The sequence below is a fragment of the Podarcis filfolensis genome, assembly GCF_964270895.1.
Source record: "Podarcis filfolensis genome assembly, chromosome: 11".
NCBI lineage: Eukaryota > Metazoa > Chordata > Lepidosauria > Squamata > Lacertidae > Podarcis > Podarcis filfolensis.
This window is the reverse complement of record NC_139613.1, coordinates 36745636-36771813: the sequence shown is the minus strand read 5'-3', so window position 1 is coordinate 36771813 and position 26178 is coordinate 36745636. Positions and strand designations below refer to the sequence as shown.

Below are 26178 nucleotides of genomic sequence, written 5' to 3'. Positions count from 1 at the left end.
AACAAAGGTTGCATTCTATTTCTGTCATTTATTAACGAGAACAAAGAAACATTTCATCTTCGGCATTTCAACTAATAGTTGATTGGGGGGGGCTTGAAATGAAATATAATTTAAATACAATTTTAAAAATACTACAGAGCATAATTTTTTGCATCATTCTCAAACAAAAAAAGGGGGTCGTCAAAACCATTCACAAGTCATAAACATTTTGAATGCTGTCCTTGATCCTCATGCTATCATTTTGGGCAGTTTTATTAGCCTCGTAAGCATGAGGCCCAGAGTATTGCTTTTAGCAGGGCTAGCAAGCCAAGGAGAACAATCAAGTTTCTCAGATAGCTGAGACCATTTACGGAGAACCAGACTTGGCTTTGTGGAATGCCACAAATCACAAGCCTGCTTCAAGGATTTTCAAGCCAAAGCATCTGTGTAGGAAAAGGACAATGTAAAATCGAGGTGAGATAGGCTCAAAGTCTCTTCCATTAAATTCCAGTGGATGCTTGGGGTACATCTGCTTAGCAACTACCTGGGTTATTGCTTCAGAACTAATAGGGAACCATCAAAAATAAAAAACCAGTAAATGTCTTTCCCTAAGACACCCTCTGCACTGATATCTGAAAACCAAATGTCCTGATTATTTAGCTCATGGAAGTCCCACAGTGCTATTCTCCATCTGTTACATGTGCCTGCACCACAAGAAGGAAAGTGAGGGAAAAAGAGGGGTATTGATGTGCATTCAATTACCTTCAAAGCCATTATCTAGCTTACATTGTCTTGCATACATATAAAGCCCTGACCCAATGACAGTCAGGGATAAGTACACTTCTTAGGTTATAAAGCACTGCAAAAAGTGCCAGAAGAGGTGCAGGGTTAATTTTAGAGTTGTGATGCAACAATGGCGTTCATCTTCTCTCTATGCACACATTCCAGCTTTGACATTCTGTCTCTTCAGAGATATGTGATTTTTCAGCATGTTCCCATGTTTTTTAACATTATGTGGAAGTTGCTTCAACAGGCCGAATGTTTTCCATTTTCTAAACAGGAAACAGTTCTAGGGAATGAAATTTGACATGTATAAAATGGCTCTCAGGAGCCACTAAAGAGTATAAAATCAACTCCCGGAGGAAAATAAGCTTACATCCCACTGATACACCACATAACCACAACTTCACTCCCACAGAATTCAGTTAAGAGTTCTTGACAAAGCTAAGGCTGTCAGGCCCAAAGAGCTATGTCTAACTTTGCCATGGTGGCCTTTCCGTGTTTTTCATACTCTTGCTCCGGTGTAGGAGCTTCCCCTTCTGCTGAACATTCAAACCATCAGAGCTTTCCATTTTCTGCTTGGAAGATGGGTTGACAGATTCCCTCTCTGTAACAGAAGCATGTTTTAGCAAGAGGCTATGCCTGTCTACAGGAAATGTGGATGTTGGTTCAGGCTCAGGCTTGTGTTTTGGAAGTACATTCAAGCCCCTTTCTTCTAGTCCATCTGCTCTGTCATCTTCCTGCTTTGGAAAACGCTGGCTGGCTCCTGCTTTCTTTGCTTTTTGGTCCCTTAAATTCCGAAGAGTTTCGAAGGCCTGGTCCACTTCCGTTTGCAAGGTTTCCATTTCACTGGCTGCCTTATCTCGCTGCTCTCCACAGACTTTGAGGGAACGTTCCAAAGACAGGAAGAACTCTTTTCCAAACTTTGACAAGGCCTCATCACCTTAAGGGTAAATTAAAAGAAGGTAGGGAGCTATACTGCACCGTTCATTCAACCTAAACTATAGTAAGGCATAAGTAAGCAGTTGATTTGAAAATGTGATAGCATAGTATTTAATGCATTTCAGTGGTCAACTGTATCTTCTCAATGTGCTATTTATCATGAACCTAGAAAAAAATGGCAAGCTAGAACATTACTAGAGAGCCCTCGCAGCAAAAAGAAAATCAACAGGTTATAGATGCCTTTCGTTATCAAATAAAGCCCCAAATGTGCTTCTGGCATGTGCGAAATTTGAGCTTCCATTGGCGGAATATTGGATATCCCTTGCAACAAAGATGGGGAATCTGTGGCCCTCCAGATGTTGTTGGACACTTCCAACTCATCAGCAAACATGGTATGGGATTATGGGAGTTGTAGTCCAATAACACCTGAGTCAAGGTGAGCCTTACAATTTCCAAACTGTGACTGATAATTTAACTTTGAGGATACTGGCTCACAACATAATAAACTATACATTCACATTCAAACACACCATATAAGATACATTCATTGGAGTAAAGGAAAAATCAGGAACCAACCAAAGGAGGAACTTCATTTTTATTTTATTTTTTACAAAATCTCATTACTGCTCAAGTCTTGAACTAGGTTGAATGTACTAGATCAGCTATTTTCTATTTGACCTAATGCTGAGAATTAAGGATAAATCAGTGATGCAAGATACCTAAGAGTGGCTCTCTTCCCATGCCTTTTTTTAAAAGAGACAAGACACCAAGACAAGCCTATCAAGTGCATCCTTTACCAATCCAAATTGTACAAGTAAGGTTCTTACCTTCGTGCTGCTGATTCACTGGTGGAGCCAAAGTTTCAACTGCATATTGGATTTGTTCTGCATTGTTCCTAAAAGCAGTGAGGAAGTCTCTCAAAGCTGCCTCTGAAGCTTCTGCTTTAAGTTTTGTATAAGAAGAAAAAACATCTACAAGAGAAAGTGGAAAATTATCAATTGCTCCCTGGAGACCTGTATTAAAAGTATGAAGCGGCAAGAGAGAGAGAAATCTTGCATTTGAGTTGTTTTCAGGTGTAAACATTTGTATTTCATGCCTGTCAGTATTTTGAAATTGTTTTTGTTTATGCTGCTATTACAGACATGTATTTACCTTGTAATGGTGAACATAGAACCATGGCAACATTATCTTGAAATGTGTGGTATGCTTGCTTTATCCCATCAAAGACAGCTTCGGTGTACTTAACTTGAAGATTATACAAATTTCTGTGGAAGTTAAGTTCAGCTTGCAAAGCAAGTATCTAGGAGGGGGGGAAAGCAACAAAATGCAATATTAGGCATCAATACGCCTAATGCATATTGACTCAATCAGATGTCATGAGATGTCACATGAACCCATGCAAACCTTAACCATTCTTCTTTCTTGGCATCTACCTGACAAACACCATTGGTGGCTGACTAGCAAACCAGAATGTAGAAGCATGGTTTCAGTCCTGGTTTGAACTTGTGCCAATTGCGGTTGATATGACATCTGAAATAATAAACCATGGCTTCAGCCATTTGCTGTGCTTTCTAATACTGCTGTGCTATAGAAAAGGAGTCCTACTAGAAAGGAAAATAAAAGCAGTCAAGCAGCTTTTACTGGTGGTTCCACAGCATGTTCTCCTCCCAACTAACCATCCTCTGCTCTGTCTCCCTGCCTAGTAGCTTTAAGTGTCTTGATCTGATTCACTTAGCAGGTGGGCAACATTAATGCACATACAGTGGAAAGCTTTATAGCGGATAACTGCAGATCAAGCTGATGTCAACCGCACAGCTGCAAAGGCCGGTTGAAAGCAATTGGGGGTGGAGTGGGACAGGAAATCACTGCCCAGCTTGCAGGCTTTGACATGCTGATAGCTTGCACAGAATCCAGCTCTTGTGTCTCCACTGGAGGTAGGTTAAGTATTCGCAGTCCTGAGGAAATCTGGAGTTTTACAGAATGCAACTGAAAGTGAAGAAAACTGTAGCAGGATGAGGGAAAGGTCTTGGGGTAGGCAACACTCCCAAATTCCTCTCTCTCTCTCTCTCTCTCTCTCTCTCTCTCTCTCTCTCCCTCTCTCTCCCATGCATACATACATAAAAATGCAGACTCTTTATTTTCTGATGATTTTGCCAGTGCAGAACCACCTGTTGAATGTCCACCTGTTATAGAAACACTGAATAGTAAGGACACTGATTAACGAGACCACATTGCCACAACAGGCTGGGAATTTCTATTCTGTGAAGTGTAAGCACCGCATACTGTGTTTGACCATGCAAAGCACACCTGATGGCTGTGACTGTTTCTGAACAGTACAATCAATGAAATTGAGTGCGAAAATTGGTAGAGACACCAAAGACTCAATTCCTACAAGTATGTGCCAAACACACATTGCTGGGATTTTTTCCCCCTATAGCACAAAATGTCCACAATGAAAGAATATACATTATGAATTGTGCAGATGAGATTTACTCTCCCAGCCCAAGGAAGGGGCAAATGCAAAGAGTCCGCTATTAAGAAAGTAAAGAGAGGAACTGTCAAAAAACCATCCATACCGTTTGAAGTTCCTTATTGAGAATGTGGAGGACACCAAGGGAAAGGGCAATTTACTACTAATCTTCCCAACAAACCACCCTACTTGCCAACTGCCCAGTACTCTTCCTTCAGACAACAGACATGTCTCTGAACTGCTAGGTATGTTTTGGAGATACCCACAGTCACCTTCTCTCATTTCCTGTAGCCACATCACAGAAGTATATCCTCTAGGGTGACTATCTCATGAGCTAGTAGGCAGTGATAGTAATCAAACTCTTAAAAGAGTTAGTTGTACCTTTGACAAATGTCTCTGATCCTCAAACATTGCAATATTGTTAAGAAAAACAACAAAAATAATGAAATATAGAAATAAGTTTTGAGTATTTTTCTAGTAAAAAATAATAATCAGCAAATACAACAGTTATATGAAGTTTTTAAATGGCACCCTTTATAGACTGCTTTACAGGTTGCAAAACAGGCTTATGCAGCAAGAATCTGTTTCTATTCTAAGAAATAATCTTTGTAACACTTCCCCGTTTCATGCTCCAGTTTGTACAGCTGAGGGGAAAGAGAGCCAAGAACTACAACAAAAACAAATTTATACTTTTTTAAAGTACAAATTATTGCATGACATTTTTTCATGCATTAATCTTTGGCCATGTTTTCCCTGATAATGCTTTTCATGATGCACAAGGCACAAGATTAACAAAGTCCTTGCCCCCCAGATAATGAATGTACTGGGAAAATTTGAATGTTTTACTTTTTATGTGGTTTGCTACCTTTACACTAGTACTGCAACATCAAGTAGCAGGAGATAAGTGAAGTACAACAAAGGCATATTTTTGAGGAAACTCATTAAATGGTCACTTCCTTGCCCCCCGAGGGAATCCAATAGCCCACAGAAACGTAAATATTATGAAATGGGCCTTAGATAATTTTAACTTCCAAGATTTTTGGCCATCTGTAGCAAGAAGTACTGAGCTAGCTGCCAGATCATCTTAGTGACCTAATGTACTTTCCCAGGCACAAGATCAAATCGTTCCAAGATGAGCTGATTGAAAATGAACAAAGAGCAGCAGATTGGCTGTTCTGCTAGAAATCCCAAGAGAGCAGGCTGGCCCTTAAAGATACTGCTCCACCAGGTGTCGTCTTCTCAGTAGACTCTGGCTGTTTATGTCTCACTATAGTGTTGCGGGGGCAGAAATGAAATTAAACCAGAAGATGGTCTACTTGAGCAACCTCTTGCACAAGGAGAAGCTAACGATAAGCAGTAGAACCTACCCTCCATAACACTGTGTAAGCTCTTGTTCTTCTCTTGTTCCTCCACTCAGAGTTCTTTGGGTCCAGCTAGCTGTCACTTACATTAAACCTTTCCAGTTATTACATAGTGCGGTAATAACTGCAGCTTAATGCTCTAAGGCAACTCAGTGGCTAGAGAGCTGGGTTTAAAATTGTGGGTGCTTTGGCCAAAGTTCTCTCTCTAGTTATGGACCTAGTTTTGGTCACTCTTGGCCTCAGTTCATCTTGTGTAGGATGGGATTTATTGAATCTTTATGCAGAATGTAGAGTGTAACAGAAAAAGTAAATGTGATGTGCAAATTAAATTATTAGAAGCTGTTGTAGTATTACAAAGGTTAACTAAGTAACAAGCAAATGACTCGACATGTTCAGGCAAGGTCTGACAAGTTAATGCTTTATGAGACTCCAGCTACTTCAGCATAGTTTTAAATGTTCCTACCCTGCTTTCTTCCTATACTCAAAGAAATATGGCATCCCTATTAATCAAAACTTGTCTTCCTTGAAGACTACAGGGAGTTGCCTTATACCAAGTCAGAGCTCTGTTCTATCTACCTCAGTAACTGTTTCTCCCGAGACAGGAAGTAGTTTTCCAGGTTGTCAGGCAGAGATTCTTCTCAATCCTACTCTTTTATCTGGAAATGCCAAGGACTGAACTTAAGACCTTTCTTACATAGCATGAGCTCTAAAATTGGCTTATGGTTCTCCCTGTTCAACACAAATGAAGACTACTAACCTTAATTAACTTAAATAGAGAGGACTGGAATTTCTTGATCTACTTATGCCATTAAGAAGAAGCCTTCCCATGCACAAAACTGGAAAGAAGAAAGAAGTCCAACAAAGAAGAATAGCTCCTAAAATCAATGGGCTATGCAGAGCTAACGGCAAGAATAAGAGATCAACATGATGGACAATTTATGGAAGAGTGGAATTTTTGGCTTATTTGAAAAAATATATAACAACCAAATGAAATCATGGCAGGATTTGAAATGCGAGCAATGGGAAGAAATGATAATATATGAACTAAAGGAATATATATTAGATGAAATGTGTGCTGTAACAGAGGAATACAGTCGTGCCTTGGAAGTCGAATGGAATCCGTTCCGGAAGGCCGTTCGACTTCTAAAACGTTTGGAAACCAAAGCGCAGCTTCTGATTGGCTGCAGGAAACGCGGCTTCTGATTGGCTGTGGGAATTCAGCGTATAAGAGACATGTATAACAAATTTGAAGTCTGAAATTATGTTATGAAAATCTAGTAAAAAAATTAAAAAACTAATTAAAAAATTAAGAGCCTTCCCAATTTTTTTAAAGAAAGAATGGTCTCTCACACGCAAGTGTTAAATGCTTCCATCAGCTAGAGTGTAACATTTCTTTCTGACATGGAACTAGAACGCAGTTTGCAGAACTTCCTTTCACACATACACACCCCAAAAGAAAAGTCAGCACTGCATGATTCATACTTAATTAAAGCTTCACTTGTCAAAGAAAAAAAATGAATGGCTATGATTTAAAGGCATGATACACAGATTGGAGAAATATACTTATTGCTGGAGCTTTGTTTGCTAGCATTACCACAGCAGATCTTGCTGCTAGAGACAAGCAGCTTGTCTCTTCAGCAGAATGAAGTACAACAGAATCAGCCAAAGCTCAAGCTGCCCACACATATGTGCATGTTAGTCTTTTGGATTGTAGCCTGTATTTTGGATAGATTCCCACTAATGATCTGGAGCAGCCTTAAGCCAGACAATCAAAGAAGACCCACTAATAGATCCCTCAAAGAGGTCCATTAAATTGTCAGACATCTGGTAGAGACCCAAAGGGATAAGTTCTAGATTGAGAAGTCTAAATTCTAGCTTGAGCAGCATTTAAAAATCAGAATAGAACATGTGAAAGGGCAAAATCATAACTGGAGATCCATTACTTGGAAAATGGGAAATTTTAAAGAAAACATTTGTCCTCCTAACAAACTTCTACATAAACGATTTTTTAAGTTCCTGGGAAAGAAACACTGTTATTAGCCTATTATGATTTAGCAGAACTTGACATGTTAAGCTAAGTTTTCTGAAATATATATTGTCTTCACGTTGGGAAACGTAAGATGCTTCCTTGTGAACTTTTGCCTTTTGTTCCATGGAAGTTTTCAAGCTCCTTCCTGCTTGTTTTAATACAGCTCTTTGGTTCCTGAAGTGGGAAGAAAGAACGAGAAAACCTCCAAATCATATTTAAGTTTCTGTTTTAAAGGAATGGCTGGCTATTTTTCTGTGTGCCTCAGGAGCTGGCCATGAATAGAAGCATTCATAAGCTCCCATTGTACAAACCCACAAAAAAGTGGCCTTGCCAGCAGGAAGTGAGACTAATGCCTGCACAGCCACTCAACAAAAGAATTCTAACCTTTATACATTAGCTGTGCGATAAGGTTTGTACAAGGGGGAAATTGACCAGTGACTGCAAAGTAGGTCAAATCTGTTAAAAAGAAGGGCGGAGGGAGAGGATGTTAAACTGAAATAAACTCCCCCATTTCCTCACCTGTTGCATTGCCATTTGCCTGGAATAATTTTGAGCCTTTACCAGGGCTTCTGCTGCCCTTTTAGCACGTTGCTGAGGGGCACCCTTGGGGAAGGCTGGAAGCGTCGCAAGCACATTCTCCACAGTGAACTCCTGGCTCAAGGAATTCTCCAGGATTTCCTGAAAAACATTGGGGGGGGGGAGTAGTAGTAAAAGGAGCACTTTACCCAAGGATAGTTTAAAGGAGCCATTCAATTTCTGCCCCCAATCACAGGTATCAACAGAAAACCCTCAAAGCGTAAATTTAACTGCTAGGCGATTTTACCATAGCTGCTGCAGCATGTGTGATGATGGTACTCTTCCATCTTGCTTCATGCTGATGAAGCTGAAAACCACTTAATTTACACATGATCCTGTAACATGGTTAAGATGGCTGCCACTATGCCAGAGGTTACAGCAGGGTAGCTTGCTCAGATCCTCTGCTTCCCTAGCAGTGACACCAAAAGCACATCAAGAACAATAGAGATGGCAACAGAGTAAATAGCATCTGTCACAATGTCGCTCGCATTTTAGTCACCGTCCACCAATTACAATGATGCTCAATGATGATGAGTTGTGTAGTAGACAATACACCACGACACAAGTTTTGCAAGCTTCTTAGGGAGGTACATTTTAAGATTTGACTTATCACCTGAAATCAAGCAGTAATTAGAATCGTATGCCAATAAATACCAAATTATAATTCAAACAGACCTTTCAAAACAACAATAACCCACAATTGTCTATTGTCACATAGCCTTCAACATAGGATTTTTTTTCTATATTGAAAGCTACACGTACAAGGTTAAAATAAAAGACACTGCAAAAGAAGGTATAATCCCCTGTCAGGTTCAGAATGATGGAATTTCTTCTCTGCTTCATTTGAAGTTTATGTCTACACTTAGTGCTACAAAACATTTTGAAAGTGTACAATTAATAAGAGAAACCACACAGCAGGCTGTGGAGAAAATATTTTCAGCCAGGGATTTAGGTGCCATGAAGCAGAGGTCAAAACCTCTATGAACAGACTAATTTACTATAAATCTTTTCAACTTGATTAATGTTGTTGATCTCTGTGATAAAATAGAAAACCCCAGTCAGGACTAGCCTCTCATGAAGAGTGTGCATCAAATGCAATGGAACTTGGACAATAAGGATCTGAATGTTAAGTAATAATTGGGAGTAAAAGTATAAAAGGGCAAAGAATAAACTGGGTATAGATGGCAAGAAAATTGAGGGATATGGGGAGGAATCGAATTGGTGTGTTTCCACTAACAGAAGACACCAATTGAAAACTGTCAGAGATGCTCCCCTGCCCCACCAGGGGACTCTCAAAAGCAGAAGGGGGGTGCAGGAAGGTGTGAGAAAGAGATTGTACAAGTTATTGCCACAAGTAGAAGAACATTATTAGATTTAGCTTTACTTTCCCCCCGCAGAACTGGATTCTAGTGCATGGGAAAGAAACAGCATAATACATTTTCCGAAATACACATCGAAAGCACCTTTGAATCCATTTCCTTTTGCCATTTTAGCTGTATTAATTGGGTAATGGATTGCATTCACAATCCACAATTACCCATGTATGAAATTGAGCAAGCACTTCTTGGCATCTTTATACAAGCAGAATTATGGATAAACAACAGTATGCATCCAAGAGACGTAAAAAATAACTATTATCAAACCTATTAAAATAAACACAAAACATTGCTGATCTTGAAGTCATCAATAAGGTGTAAAAGTGGAACAACAAGCAAAATCTTAGCATCTGAAAGGACTCCCATGGAATCTGTTTGTGGAACCTGTTGCCACAGTGTGTGTGTGTGTGTGTGTGTGTGTGTGTGTGTGTGTGTGTGTGTAGAAGGCTGAGGATTCCCTTCACAAGATTGAAAGACAAGGGAAGGGTGAAATGGCTGCTAAGCAATGCCAGTGACTTTGTAACAAAAAGTGTAACAAAGAATTTTCATAGATTTGACTGTGGTTTTACTGTATGTGTAGCAACTGTTGATGTTTCTGCGTGATACCATGGCCTTTGGTTAGTGAAATAAAAGTTTATGATGCTGATGATGACATCCTCATTTAAATTATTATTATTATTATTATTATTATTATTATTATTATTATTACTCTCCCTGAATTCCCTCTAGCGGACAGTATACAGATATGGATACACCTGCCACTGGTGCAAGACAAGGAATGAACAGGAGCAATTGTTCCCTGAGAAAACCAGGTTGAAATCTGCTTTTTTTCATACGCAACAGCAAGCAGAAGGTAACAGGCATTGTCTCCCAGTCCATCATCCTGACAGACACTTCACTAATAGGTAACAATGATCTACCTGAACTTTCAAGGACTTGCTGTGCATTTTCTTGATACAAATTAAATGCTAGTTTATGCTTTGCATCCTACACCCAACACAACGGATTCACTGGAAGATGTTAAGTCCTACGTTTCCCCTTACAGGTAAGGCATTTCAGTCAATACGAAAAAGCAATGGGCATCAATTTTCATCATAATGCTGCTTCTCAGGAATGCAGCTTAAACAGATGAAAGTTTGAGATCTCAGGCGGGGGGAATGTAGGCGATATTTCTGCCAAGACAGAAAAGAGAAGAGTCATTAAGATGGTGGGCAGCTTCCTATGCTCAGTTTGGGGCTTGTCTTCTCCCTTCTGTCTGGGTCTTGCAGAGTAGTGCTTCCACAGAATGCAATGATCAAATCTACTTTTTACCCAAATGCTTCTGGTAGGCAGTGTGAGCCCACTTATAGCTGTCATGTGATCCAGGAGCATATTAAAATTGATAAAATTAGAGTACAGTGCTTTACAAAAGCACCTCTCGGAACGGTGAGGAACAAAGTGCAGGGATAAGATAAGAAGCGAAGCGATAACAGTGAAACTCCACTTCAACAGAACATAAAACGTGGTCGAAAGCTCTGACATAGATACACCATGAAATGTAGCTGGTTGAAGTGCTGAAAATTATTTATAGAAAAGTCAGGTTTTTAAAGCAGTGACCTGGGAGGTTCGGTGCATCGCTTCTCCATCTTCATTTAAGAGGAGCTCCTTGTCCACAAAACTTCAGAGTGCTTAATAGATCTTATCTTAGAAAACCCTTTTGAAGAAAGTCAGTGTTGCCATTATTTTTTTTTAAAAAAGATAAAGAACTGAAGCTGATAGATCACAGCTTGCAACTTGCCACCAAGCAGGGCTGAGTAGAAATTTGAATTTGGGCCTCCCGTATCCAAGTCCAGTACACTTGTCTCTTGGAAGACACTGGCCGTATGAGTTGGTTTAATTTATATGTTTTATCAGTCAAAGCATTTAAATCACCAGTTAAATAGGAAAGCCGGTCGAAGCCATTACGGTGGCAGGTTACTGCCATCTACAGACCAAAGCAAGTAGCATCTACATCACAGACAAGCAACCACTTCTGCTAGTTGATAATGTAGGTGGTAACAGCCTGCTCTAACACACACACACACCCCATGAGAGTGAGAGAGACATAGAGAGCTTGAAATTAGAGATCTGCTTCGTCTACAAATTCAGATTTAATGTTACTAATATTTGACCCTGACCGTTCATCTAGTACTCTTCTGTACTTTAATAGAGCAGGAACAATAGAATCTGCTACTCTGAGTGGCCTGCAAGACCAACTCACCAGTGGAGCTTGGGGGTTTTCAATTGCTTTGGGACATATTGCAGTCTTTTAAATTATCAACTGATTGCTGGGTTTATTTTAGCCACTTTTTTAAAAAGGTTATTAGATTGCGCCTAATTTTTCACAGAAAGTCAAATGATGAAATTCTAAAAACAAATTAATATTTTAATCAATTGAAAGAAGACGTTTATTTGGTTAAAAATAATCTCATTGGTCAATCACCACTTCTAACCTAGATGAAAAGCAATTAAGATAGCACCATGCCATTTCTTTTGTTGTTGTAGCATTGGTATATGCTTGTAGCATTGGTATTAGCACAGCTTGATCATGCCTAAATTGATGCTCAAACAAAATGAGCTGGAATACTAATCTGACAATAGATTGCCGCAATCAGTGTGAACATGTGCATTACAACTGTGTGGTTTTAAAACAAATACAACAGGTTATCTGGTGAGCATACAACTGATATTAATTGGTAATAGCACCATGGGTTTCTGTTAGCAACCTTGAGGATCAGCCATCATATTTAAGGCTCTTTTATGAATAATGAAACAAATCCATCAAATATAACCATTTTCCCATTGAAATTGTTACAACCCAGTGATCTGGATTTAAATATGTATATTTCGGGAAACTTCCACTTTAAATATTCCTTATTTTGGACTCCCAGGAATGGCAATTGCTTGTAGCAATAGATTACACATTCTGATCTGTTTGCACTATCTGAACCTAGTTTTTATTGGAAAAACCTAATATATATATACTATAGATTTAAAAAACATATATATGTCTGATTGTAGAGTAAACTAAAACCAACATTCTCCCATGAGACCAATACGGAGGAGGAAACTGCATGGAAACGGCATCCATGCTAAGCCCAGTAATAACTTGCAGGTGGGAGGGAGATTGATAGAACATTATTTTACGGTACAGTTCTCATGTTAAAATGCTCATGCTGCTTTTGATAGATACGCATGATATATTACTTCCCTGAAAGTGAAAACACAATTCTTTCATGTATCATCTAAGGCAAAATTGCCTCTGGAGGTGTCCAGAAATACTGGCTGGCACATAGGAATTCTATTCATCAGTCAGGTTGAGGCTGCAATTCTTCAGGAAGCATTAACAGAAGAATTGCTAGAGATCCGGGTAACAACAGTGCCATTGCTTCTTGCTGTTCCAAAATCCATGTTGTTAAAAGAACCCTTCGTTTATTGAATCCCAGAACATTTCTTGTTTCACAGGCTTAAGCATCCTTGCAGATCCCAATTCAGGTATCCTCAGGGTGCATTCAGACATGGGGAACATTGTGATAGTTTTCCTGATTATAGTGCTAGCACTTCTGTTCTGTTTTCTAACATTCCTTTCACACCGCAGTACCTGTTGTGTTGGTTTAAACCACCGAGCCTCTTAGGCTTGCTGATCGTAAGGTCAGCAGTTTGAATCCACATGACAGGATGAGCTCCCATTGCTTTGCCCCAGCTCCTGCCAACCTAGCAGTTCGAAAGCATACCAGCGCAAGTAGATAAATAGGTACCGTTACGGCGCAAAGGTAAACTGCATTTCCATCCACTCTGGCTTTCATCAAGGTGTCCTGTTGCGCCAGAAGAGGTGTAGTCATGCTGGCCACATGACCTGGAAAAACTGTAGACAAATGCTGGCTCCCTCTGCCTGAAAGCAGAGATGAGAGCCGCATCCCATAGTTGAATTCGACTGTACTTAACCGTCCAGGCATGTGAGCCCAAAGTTTCCACCTAGGCTGAAAGTTGTCTAATCTAATCAGAGCCTAGGATTTGACATTAGAATGTTAGTGTGTTTGAATTACTGTAATGAATGAGAGATTCATCTGTGGGGGGCGGGTCTGCAACAAATACTGGGCAGGTTGACAGTTTCTAAGATGCAGACAGAATGAGATGTGATACAGCAGAAAGTGTTAGGGGTTAAGAGTCTTTTTCTGGGGATCTGCTGCATTGTAGAAATAAATGCTTGTTAGTTGCCATTTATAATCTGCTTTCAGATTTGAAAAAAGTAAATATTAGAAAGGCAAAAAAAGAAAAAAAAAGTTTATTGCTTTTACAAACTGCACGTGTCACCTTTGAGAACTGGGAAGCTAGATTTTAAAATGTGTATGTTATGTACAATTTTTTATAATATGGGTTGTAGTCAGCTATGTTTTACTCAGAGTAGACCTGTTGAAATTAAAAGCCCATAAGTACCTAAGGTCCATTAATTTCAATGAGTCTACTCTGAGTAAAAGTTCTTTGCTCACAACCCACAAATGTCATTTACAATCTCTCTGTTGCTTGCTCACATGTGACCTTTAAGGCTCGACATCTAATACACCCAGGCAAAGGAGGTACTGCAAATGTTTCTAGAAATTCCAGCAATAAAAATACAAAATTCATATTCTCTGATTAACAGTTGAGTTAATTTTCCTTAGCCAGCTTGATTCCGTAGATGAATTACATAACGGAAAGATATTTTATAGCACAATTTAGCCAAACTGGTGAATTTCCTGGAAGACCCAATAGAACCCAAGGAATTTTGCTAAATCTCCACATCAAACTAGTGGCCAAAAGCATCAGCTGTCAGCTGCTAATTCCTTTCCCTTTGATTCTTGCACTCCCCGGTGTACACGCTTATTCATGAGACTTCAGGAAACCCCTTTTGTCTCCATCTCCATGGAAGAAGCCATAAAGAGACTACTAAATAATTCATCATAGCCACCCACTTACCAGTATCTCACTAACCTAAGGCACTAAATGTCCTTGCTTACTAACACCATAAATATCTGTTCGCAGCTCTCTAGAGGAGGTTAGGTGCTCATGTTCTCATATAAGGCGGATATTGCATTCAGAAAACAAATTAGAGATAATTAGGCCTGCATCTCTCTTAATTATTCATTAATACGTTTTATTTGCTAGGTCAGCTGATTCAAAATACAACCTCAGAATAAACGCCAGCAAAATTATATATAATATAGAAGATAGACAAGACTTATATATCATATAAGCTTTTTTATGCTATTTGCTTCTGAAAGAATAATAAACATCTTTTTTTCAAAATAATGTTAAAGTTATTCAAAAACGAAATATAAAGTTGATCTTATAACAAAAAAGTAACTGCATACAGAGAAACACCGCCCCCCATATACTTCCCCATCTCCTCCTTTCCAAAGCTTTCAACTCATGAAAGGCTTCTCTGACTAGTTTTCAAGGCCCCCTCAACCCACCCCATTCAGTAGGCTCCCTTAACCCCAGTAGAGCATTTGGGAGGGTGGTCCTTGGGGAGGAGGGGGCAAAGAACTCGGCTTCCATCAGTCTTCTTATACACATTTAACTCTGGATCCATGGGTGTGTTAGAGTCTTGAGCCTACAGATTACTGCTACAAGCTTCCATAGTTAGACAATTTGTGGTTTCTAAAGTCTGTACAAAGGACTGTAACTGCTCTTCCCATTTATTGTTTATTTGCTTACTTATAACTTACTGGATATGGCCTCCATAGTGTTTGCAATCAATAAAGTAGGTTACATTGTCAATCCAAATTTGCTGTGATTATTTAATATGCAAGGGACATTTCTTGTCTTTCCTTAAAGGAAGTTATTAGATGTGTAATACAATCCAAACCATGGCTACTTGGGAGTGGGCCCAATTGTATTAAATGGAGGGCTTACTCTCAAGTAAAGGCTTCTGGGACTGCAGCCTTAATTATTTAAGATTCAATCAAAAAACAAATTAAAAACAGAACAGTGTGACTTTAATTCTACTTAAAATGCAAATAATGGCAGCTTAGCTATGAAGTTGCTAATAAAGCCTCAGCCACAATAAAGATAAAGTAAGGATAAATGGGGAAAATTAATTTCAAATGAGATTATTAAAGCCTTTTTTAGTTTTCTTCATTTGTTAGGCACCCAATTATCACATGGCTAATTAGACTGCATTATAACACACTTTAAACAATGCCCAAAGATAATAATCTAATATAATGTCACACTCTATTGCCTTGGTGGGGGAAAGGAAAATTGCTTACCAATATGCTCATTTGGTCTCACTGGTTTGAGGACCAAAGAGAATCTTGCTGGAAATTTTTCAGGCTTTAAAGTTCCCTATCATCCCCTTTTCCTGAGCCACAATTGGCTTTCTCCTCCCATCAATCTCTATATAAAAAGGTGAAACAATAAAATTTCATATTTTTTTCCTGCTCAAGCTACTCCTTTCAGTGGCATCCCATTCCTTCAAGGGAAGAAGCTGTTGGAAGCACTTTGTCAGTTTAGATGCACATTTGAGTTTTTAGAAGTGTTGAGACCATTCCAATGTTTGCTCTTTGATAGAAGCGCAAAACCATTCTAGAGGTGTTGCCAGAGGGTGGAGATGGTGGGGGAGTGGGGGGCGGTTGCTGTTCTCCTGTTCTGCAGACAGGGATCCTTTGTTCAACATCAAATATGAGAGAGAGACCCCTTTCCACATCATACTGCCAATATGGAATCTGATGGAGCCTAGCTCCTTCCTGCATCACTGAGGAATTATGAGAAGCTCACACTTCATTGTCCCACTTTCTGGAAAGATTCTGGTGTGAGTAGGAATAATCATGCAGTGGCTCCCAGGGTATATATGTAAGAACAGGTTTAAGTGAAGAATGTATTTGGACGCACTTGCTTGTCATCAAATAGTTCTATACATGGTGGTACATCTGCAGAAGATGCCTGTGCAACATTATGAATTGATGATAACTACAAGATACCAGCAAATTTATTTCATTTTCTGCCTGAAAAGAATGGGGAGGGGACGACACTTTCCCCCTCCATCGAATAAACAGGAATGAAGTATGAATAAGAGCCAGAGGCAGACTAGAACTTGATTATACATACCTAGGAGAACGTAGCATTTTGGCTAGCATTTAAAATTGTTCTGAAACAATCCCTCTCCAGCCTGTCAAGCACAACACTCACCCAAGGTGCTGAAGGTACCAGAAGCGTCAAAGTGAGCAAATCATTGCAACATTCCTCCACAGACTGCTGACACTGAGTTGCATGATTTATCAGCCGAGCATAAACAGCAGTTGGTAGGATGTGCTGAGCTGCCTCAGAGGACATCTGTCCTGGGGCAAGAACAAAACCCAGATTTTGCCTCATGGCAAGCAGGTGTCTCCGCAGCTTGCTAAGTTTTCCTTCAAGAGCGCTCTGCAAAAACAAGAAAGGTTAAGACGAGAAATGGTAAACATTGAGGAAAGAAAAACAAGTTAAGCATGCCAGGTGAAAGGCCACACGCCCTCACTAGGTACCTGCAAGGCACCACAGTGGGTAGGCTGACATTTCCAAAACAATCACTTGGGAACTGTAGTGGAGACGTCAAACCCCAGGCATTCCACTGCCGTTCCCCCCGCCCTTCCAAGCCATCTGTGGAAAACATGTGTTGAGGGGGCATGATCTGACAAGGCATGAAACACAACAAATTGCCAGAATTCTAGCTTCTTAAAACAAATAAGAAAACAGAGATCAAAGCTACCCTCCAAACAGGGCTGATTGTTTTTCCAAAAGAACAGCTCAGAGCTAGAGTAGTAAAAAGGGTTTTTTGGAGAGGGTGAGGGAATCAAACTTCTAAACAGAGTATTAGAAAACCATAAACAAGCCAATGTTTATCTTCTACCTACCACAGAATCCTGTGTCCTTTTCCTGTTTAAACCTTTAGCCAGCTGTATTTGCCATTTATTGAACAGCATGTTTTCATTTAGTATAGACTAAGAAGTCATTGCTAAGATCAAGCGCTCATTTTGAAGCAATTAGCATAAAAAGATTAAAATGTATAAATGCTAAGGTAAAGAAGAAGAATGTGCAGTTGTACTGCCAAATAACACCCCCAAATAAGACTGGTATACATTCTGAGAATATTCACATATTTAAAAGAATTTGCCAAGACAAAAACATTTGGATGCAAGTGTTCATGCAAATTTCTTCATAACACACACAGCATCTTGTATGCTACAATATGAGCTGTTTCTCTCATCTTTTATGTACAACTTTGAATACTTCATTTTCATTCAGCACTTATCTGATGCTTCTAACTGTTACACATGATTATGCATTTCGCAGCTGACGTTGTTCTAAACTTCATATAAGTGACAACTTCAAATGAAAAATAGGTTTTTAATTCATGGATACTTTGCACACAGGTGTGTGCGTGCACGCACTTACAAACAGAAAGGAAGTAGTTATGGTCGTTTCGCTTCCAAAGGGAAACCAGGCATCAGCAAAAACCTCAGGTTCTACAGAATTAAAAAGTAGCTCATCCCAGTTACTCTAGTCCCTTGCAGATAAGAGTACAAAGCATTTACAACATCCTGAGGTTGCCTATATATAATTTTCCATCCCTCTGGAAGTGAGCAAGCATATCTCTTTGCATGGTGCTCCTGAGCAGAAGAACAACCAACAGAAACTCACAGGGAGAGAACAAATTACATGCTAGGTTTGGTAACCCTCTGACACATCATCTCTGAACTGCATATAAGTACCAATTGAGTTTAGATACACAAATTCAAGCTTAAGTTCTGTAAAGTCATACATAAATTGGCTCCACTGAAATCGAAGTAATTCCTGAACACAACTGTAAACCTCATTTTATCTCAGCTCTTTACAGAAGATATGAAGGCAGGATGAAAGCTAGCTTTTGTCTGCCCTCAGTCCTTCTCTCCTGGCAACTGCTACCCAGATCTGAGAAGAAATAGAAGCAAAAAGGAGTGTGTGCTGATGGGAAAGCGTCAGAGATGTGAGGAAGGCTCAATTTTAGATGCAGAGTCAAAACTTGAACTGTAGGCAAAGACTCTCTGTTCACTTCTGGACAGCTAATGAGTCACAACAGCTGATCGTCAACACAATAGCTAACAGAGGAACCTGTGTGTGTTGCATAGGATCCTGTAGCTTACTTAGGGTGTGTGGTCAGTGCATGTGTAACACTGACCAGGTCATTGTCACTGGGTGCAAACTAAGCATGCATTCTAGAGCACATCCCACACTACCCAGTGGATGATTACAGTGATAAGCAAGCTGTCTAGTATGGAAGCTTATCTGTCATTAAAGACCTTCTCACTAAGGAACCTCACTAAGGAACCCCTGATAAGCCCTCTAAGGAACTATAAGGTTTTCCAGTACACAGCTTGAGCATCACAATCTGATATCTGAATTTAAGTTTTTTTTCTGTCCTCTAATGCTCTTAAAATTCCAAGTACTTGACAACCAATGGTGTCCCATTTAAAGAGCACTCAGTTATTTAGTAACTTCTGTAAAACACCTCAACAGGGAAAGATTGTTCCAGACTTTGCAATCTGTAATGGATAAAGAGTACTTTGTACTATATTTCTGTATTTAAAAAAACAAAACTATTAGCATTTTTAAAGCATTACAGTATATATAAGCTTTACACTAATTTGAAGACTAAATATCTGACACTTCTATTATTATTTTGCTCAAGTATCCTTGATTTTCATATTCTTGATATGATCATATTTTTCATGGTGTCCTTCCATTATCTATGGTTTTCAGCGAATGCTTTTCTTTCTCTAGACGGGATTGTGCATACCAAACGAACAGTGAAACCTATCCAGATGTTGAATGAATCTTTATTTGCATCAGCCATCGGGCCGTAGCAATAAAACAATACGATATACACAAATAAAAAGTCAATTATCTAAAATACATTTTAGGTTTTGAATCAATAGTCAAATAATGGATCTTATTCTAATTGCCTCAGCTAAAAACCTTCCAACCATACCTATCCAGATATGTCAAGCTGCCCTTGTAGTTTCAAGTAAGCACATAAGTATTAAGAAAACACCTGTTGTATTTATAGATGCTTGGAGGCTGAAGCCAAGTTCTCACTATATTACTGATTTCAGTATGTTCGTGTCTGAGTGCAGCTGGCTTTACAGTCTAGAGGTTGAGATATATGGCTGCTAAGAGGCTGCCTCCTCCCCTGTTCTCCTCAGTCAGTACAGCATGAGACTCTTGATCTCAGGGTTGTGGGTTTGAGCCCCGTGTTGGGCAACAGATCCTTGCATTGCAGGGCATTGGACTAAATGACCCTTGGAATCCCTTCCAACTCTACACTTCTATGATTCTCTTGCTAAGCTCAGCAAGTTAGAATGGGAAGCCTACAGAGAAAAAACTCTAACTACCAAAAAAAAGGGGGGTGGGTTTCACTGACTGATCTTCAATTCCAAAATGTACATGTGTGCATACATTCCATTCCTCCCTAAGGTCCATCAAAGTCAAAAACAGATGATGGTCTGATGGTATGTTATGCATTGCTACGGCTAAAGTTATGTTTTGCGGTTGAGATAGCACCTGGAAGCCATCTCCAGGCTCTCTGACAAAGTGCATGATTTAGTAGTTGAATAAAGAAAATGAACCAAGGCATTCTGCAAAAGCAGTGTGAAACACATTTGTTTAAGCCAAGGGTAACCAAGGTTGTGTCCTCAATATGCTGTTGGGACTACAACTCCCATCATCCCTTACCTTTAGCAGGGTGGATGGGGCAGATGACAGCTGGAATGCTACAACTTCTAGAGGGTGGACACCACAGCAACCACCCCTGATTTAATCATTTCCAGTTAGAATCAGGATAATCTAGAAGTCTATATTTTAAATAATATATTTGATTTTTTTTATTGTTGTGACTCACCCTAAGCATGAGGGGCTGTACTTTCTAGAAACCTAGGCAATGTTAGAAATTATCTCACTGTCCTCTGAAACACATCATAGAATTGTAGAGTTGGAAAGGATGCTGAAGTCTCTGCATTTTATTCTAGTTCCTTCATTCAACATTGTGCTTTATTACTATTTTATTAACAAAGTCCTTCCCAAACAATTCTAACTTAGTATGTCTCCATTCGCAGGGCTCCAGCTCTAGTTAAGTGGAGAAGGATGAGCAAATAGATTTAACCTTCAACTGATAGAAAAAAGCAACAATGGAGCATAATAAGCAGAACCACACTCAATCTACAAAGAGCAAGTAGGAAAGGTTACCCAATCAAATCAGCTTTCATTAGCATCACAAAAGGCTTTTCAAGAGTTTCTAAATAACATCTAGTGTTGGCTCACCTATTTGAGCGTATTTCACTCTAGTTGAAGGCTTCTTTTTTGAAGTTTCTCACTATATGATTTCAAACAAAGATCTAAGAGTTTCCATGTTAAAAGCTGCTCTTTCAAGCCAAATGTTTCCAATAGCCAATTCTCACTACAGCCTTCATTAGAGAAATTAAGCAAGTTTTATTTTTTACACAAGTGCCTGCATGAATTTGCCTTTTGCTTGTTAGCACGTTATCTCAATAAAAGGGAAGTGTGTGTAATATTTATCGTGAAAAATTTATCGACTGTACATGGAAAATAAATTACTCAGGCTAGAGAAAGTATTTTCCCTCTTTAAGAACATTTGCTGCCTTCTGTCCTTCTGAGAGCTGGAGAAGGTTTCATTCCATTATGTGCACACATGGAACTAAACATGAGGGGCTACACAGAGACCACAATGCATATGCTTCTTGACTGTTTCTCCAGCATGCACCAAAATAGCCTAATATTTACATGGAAACAAGTTCCATTTAAATTAAAAGGATTTAAATTCAAGTACGTGTGTTCATTATTACTGAGTTTCTACTGTTGTTCTAAAGACTGCACATTATCTTCAGAGTTCTACTTTAACAAGTACCACGCACCAGCCAGATTTGCAGGACATGGAGACTAAAATGAAAGGGGAAGTGTGAGAATTATTGATATGCTTTGGAAAAAGACTGAATGCAGCTCCCTTTGTGTTGCTGAAAGGTGACCTTTCCCCAGAACCAATTAAAATTATGAAATGCTCCAAGAACGTAAACCCGTATTTGTCACTGCCTTTAGCATGGCGCATTATAACAACTGTCATAGCAAACGGGGTTCTGATACCGGGGCTTTAATTGCAAAGCTTAATACATGTATGTTAATATGCAACGCAAGCGCTTCTCAGCAGGTGTTCTATGTGATGAAGTTAGCTTCATGAATAATTCATCACAAGAGCCACTTCTGCCGAGATACAATTTGCAATGTTTTTCAAGTGAGATCAGTGAAAATCAGGAGCTGTCATTGCCAATTTGTTTCAGTCCGGATTCAGAAGGTCACACCCTTGACACGCAACAGAGGTTAGAAATGCCCTTTTCTTCTTTTACATGTCAGCCATCGTATATACTTTTATTTCCACCCTTGCCTCCCTAGAACTTAGAATGCCTGGTATTATCAGGACAGTTCACACACACAAAAAAACCAAGCTCATGAAAAGCAGAGCTTTCTGTCAAATTTGAATAAATTTTTGCTTCTCCTGTTCGCAAACGTGTACTCCTGCTCTGAATCATGAAGTTAAACCAGATCCCCGGAACATCTTATATTTGGCCCAGTTCATTTATAATGTCAAGTTTGCATATTCCACCCTTCCCTCTCCCCTCTGGCACAGACACAGAGTGGAGATTGAAAGCATCCATTTCCTGTGATTTATCATTATGCCCATAGAGAATAAACTCTTGTTAGTATAAACTACAGTTTACTTATAACAGGCCAGGATGAAATGATAGTTCATGATTCCAGTGTTTCATTAAACCATAGTTGACGTTAAACAGGAAGCAGATGCTTGAAACCTTCACATGGTCACCCAGGAGGGAGCGTGTAAAAGCCTGAGACTCAAGCAAACACATGAAATTATGGTTTAGTGTTGCCTCCAAGCAAGCTCATGCCATATTAAAATGGAGGATTCTACCTCATCCACCAGGTTTTTCTTATTTTGCTATTAAACAGTATTCACAACCTAGAGATACATTTCCAAAATATGTTTCAATTTAGACATAAAATGTATAGAGATACAAAAATTCTGAACATCTTCATTGTGGAGAATAAGAGGGATGCAGGAAAGAATCATTTTGTGTCTCTTATAATATTTTCTCATCTTCTGATCTGACTTGCACCAATTCTTTATTTATACTTCTGCCAAGCATGTCTCTGCCCTCAGCCAGTGGTGGTAGTGTTCCTTTATGAAACCATTGCTCAGTGGTGGCTGATGAAAAGCATGGCAAATATGGTTGAATCCAACACATCATACTTAACATCCCATTGTACACAAGAGCACACAAAAATCTTATCAGGCAACACTGTGGCAATAATTCAGAAAACAAAAGACTGTCAATATACAGACATTGATTTGGTGCCAAGCCAGTATAGAAGTTTATCATCACACCTGCAGCCCCAGAGCTAGGCTGAGAAATGCGCTTGAACAAGATGCTTAACTTACCCTCCTCAGGTCATGTGGTATCCAGCATATTCATGCTGGCATCACAACAAGGTTCTGACTGGGATATCTAAAAGCAGATTATCTTTTTGTATATTCTTTTGCACTTAGATATGTCTTGTACAGTAATAATGTAAAAAAGAGTTATACTTGCATAAGTCACTTTTTTTGGTTCTAGTCAAAATGTTATTCTGTAAAGGCAAATAGCTCTGCCTTTAACTGAGCATCCCTTGATGGAAATCAATATCCCCTCAAGTATACTTTTAATCATATGGGATTTTAGTCATTAACCAGTCTGAAAGTAAGAGGGGCAAATGATTCATACTAATGCTAATCAATTTTAATATTTTAAGGAATAAAAAAAGACAGTCAAAGTAAAAGTCGGGGAAGAAATGAAGCTCCAATGGAAAAGGATAGGTTTCAGAATGAAACAGGTTTAACGGTGGTTAAGAAAGTGAAATACCTAGGGATTAATATGACGGCGAAAAATTTGAACTTATTTAAAGAGAACTATGAGAAATGTTGGGCAGAAGTTAAAAAAGACTTAGAAATCTGGTCTAACTTGAAGCTTTCCTTGTTGGGTCGAATTGCAGCTATAAAAATGAATGTATTGCCTAAAATGCTATTTTTATTTCAATCCCTGCAAATTTTGGACAAGATGGATTGTTTCAAGAAGTGGCAGAGAGACATCTCTAGATTTGTCTGGCAGGGCAAGAAACCTAGAATTAAGTTTAAAATTTTAACTGATGTAAAAGAAAGAGGTGGATTTGCCCTGCCAGACCTTAAATTGTATTATGAATCAGCAGCATTCTGCTGGCTGAAAGACTGGCTGCTTCTTGAGAATACAGACATTTTGGATTTAGAAGGTTTCAATAATGTTTTTGGGTGGCATGCATATCTTTGGTACGACAAGGTTAAAGCTCATAAGGCATTTAAAAACCATATTGTCAGAAAATCTTTGTTTAATGTCTGGATAAGATATAAAGACCTGCTGGAAAGTAAAACCCCAAGGTGGTTGTCACCTATGGAAGCTAAGGCTCAGAAAAAGCTCAATATGGAGGCTAAATGGCCAAAATATTGGGAAATTTTGGAACAAGAAGGTGACAGATTGAAACTGCAGAGTTTTGAAAAATTAAAAGACAAAGTGCGAGATTGGCTTCATTATTATCAAATAAGAGAGGCCTATAATTTGGATAGGAAAATTGGCTTCCAGGTGGATAAATCGAAATTGGAAACAGAACTGTTAGAACCAAAAACTAAGATTTTGTCAAAGATGTATAACTTGCTGTTGAAATGGAACACGCAGGATGAAACGGTCAAATCAGCAATGATTAAATGGGCGCAGGATTTAGGTCATAATATTATGTTTGCTGATTGGGAGCAGTTGTGGACCACCGGTATGAAATTTACGGCATGTATTGCCTTAAAGGAGAATATTATGAAAATGATTTACAGGTGGTACATGACCCCAGTCAAGCTTGCTAAAATTTATCACCTGCCTGACAATAAATGTTGGAAATGTAAAGAAGCTGAGGGAACATTCTTTCACCTCTGGTGGACCTGCCCAAGAGTTAAGGCTTACTGGGAAATGATATACAATGAACTCAAGAAAGTATTTAAAAGTACCTTTCCTAAGAAACCAGAGGCCTTTCTCTTGGGCATAGTTGGCCAATGGGTGCCAAAGAAAGATAGAACATTCTTTATGTATGCAACAACAGCAGCAAGAATACTTTTAGCTAAATATTGGAAGACACAAGATCTACCCACCGTGGAGGAATGGCAGACGCAAGTGATAGACTACATGGAGATGGCTGAAATAACTGGCAGAATCCGTGACCAGGGAGAAGAATCGATGGAACAGGACTGGAAAAAGTTTAAGGACTATTTACAAAAATACTGTAAAATCTTTGAGTGTCAATAGGATGTGGGAAGTAAAGGCAACAGGGTTTGTGTGACTTTGGTCAAAGGTGTGTGAAAAGAAGAATCTAAAAAAAAGGATAAGGGGTTACGAACAGAACAATATTATGTCATATTTTATAAGATGAGGTACGGACTAAAATAATGGAAAATGGGGACATAATAATTAGAATATAAAATTAAGTATGGTTTAAACAAGGTTTTGAATTTGCTGAATCTGATTGGAATAAAGTGGAACACAAAAAAGGGGGATGTGAGGAGGTCAAGACAGAGGGGCAAGGAACTTTATAAATCTAAGAAAGAGTGTATTTCTTTTTTCTTTTTTTCTATTTTCTTTTTTTTTTCCTGTCATATTATTTTTGTTTTTCTTGAGTTTTATGTATGGAAATGATACAATTTGAAATGATGAATTCTTTGTTTTGTAAAACTTTAATAAATATGTATTTAAAAAAAAAAAAGAAATGAAGCATTCTTCCTTGTATTTCAATTCATTAGGTCCTTACCACATATCTAAGATTTAAATTTTCTATTTTGCCATAGCAGACATCCAAAAGGGTAACTGGCTGTGTAACAAGGTTCCCTCCCATAGTCCAAGGCAATGCAAGTTTTGACAGATCAGACATCTGAAAAAGAGGGACAGTAGGAAATAATTATTAAAACAGTTACATTGATTAAGTTTGTGTTTCATAGCTAAACCCTCCCAAAGTTTAATTCATCTGAATTTACAAAAATGTACATTTTAATAAATAGTTCTTACCTTCAAGAAATCAAAGTACTTTCTCATTGTTCTGTTACTTTCAATAATCAGATCCAGCCAATTTCTATGCTTCTGACAGAGCACTGGAGAGGTGGAATTCCTATGGATAGGATTCCCTTTTTGTGTAAGGTTGTCACCAAAAGAATTACAGCAGCCTAACAAATCCTAGGCTGACCAGCTGTTGAGGGATAGCCCATGGGATAGAGACTTCAACCAAACTTTGTAAAATGCCCTTATAGAACTTAAGGTTTAGCTTAATAGCATGCAGTCCAGCATCTGAGGAAGTTTTTGCCATGAAATTCCAAATATGTGTATTTTTAAAATCATCTAGTAGTGAGGTCATAGCAGAAACAAGATAGGAACCAGGAACCTACCACTATGTAGCTCCATATCTTAGCCATCTTGCTGCAGAAGTTCTCAATAACAGGAACACAGGAAGCTCCCTTACACTGCATCA

General features: G+C 38.9%; 1 protein-coding gene across 10 annotated transcripts in view; it reads right to left on the bottom strand.

Annotated features, from left to right (window-relative positions):
- LOC310744898 (uncharacterized protein) overlaps positions 1–26178 on the bottom strand; it is a 53162-nt gene that overhangs the window by 5895 nt on the left and 21089 nt on the right. For 7 of the 10 annotated variants that reach the window (XM_083576846.1, XM_083576849.1, XM_083576845.1 and 4 more), the window contains 6 exons: positions 25468–25587; positions 16702–16932; positions 8081–8239; positions 2854–3001; positions 2529–2672; positions 9–1702 (listed from right to left, as the gene is read on the bottom strand). In XM_083576846.1, the coding sequence (XP_083432972.1) occupies positions 1233–1702; positions 2529–2672; positions 2854–3001; positions 8081–8239; positions 16702–16932; positions 25468–25587 (1272 nt within the window). In that variant the 3' untranslated portion in view covers positions 9–1232. Of the gene's footprint in view, positions 1–8; positions 1756–2528; positions 2673–2853; positions 3002–8080; positions 8240–16701; positions 16933–25467; positions 25588–26178 lie in introns of those variants that run through there. The other 3 variants (XR_014539789.1, XM_083576844.1, XM_083576851.1) reach the window with 3 other exon arrangements.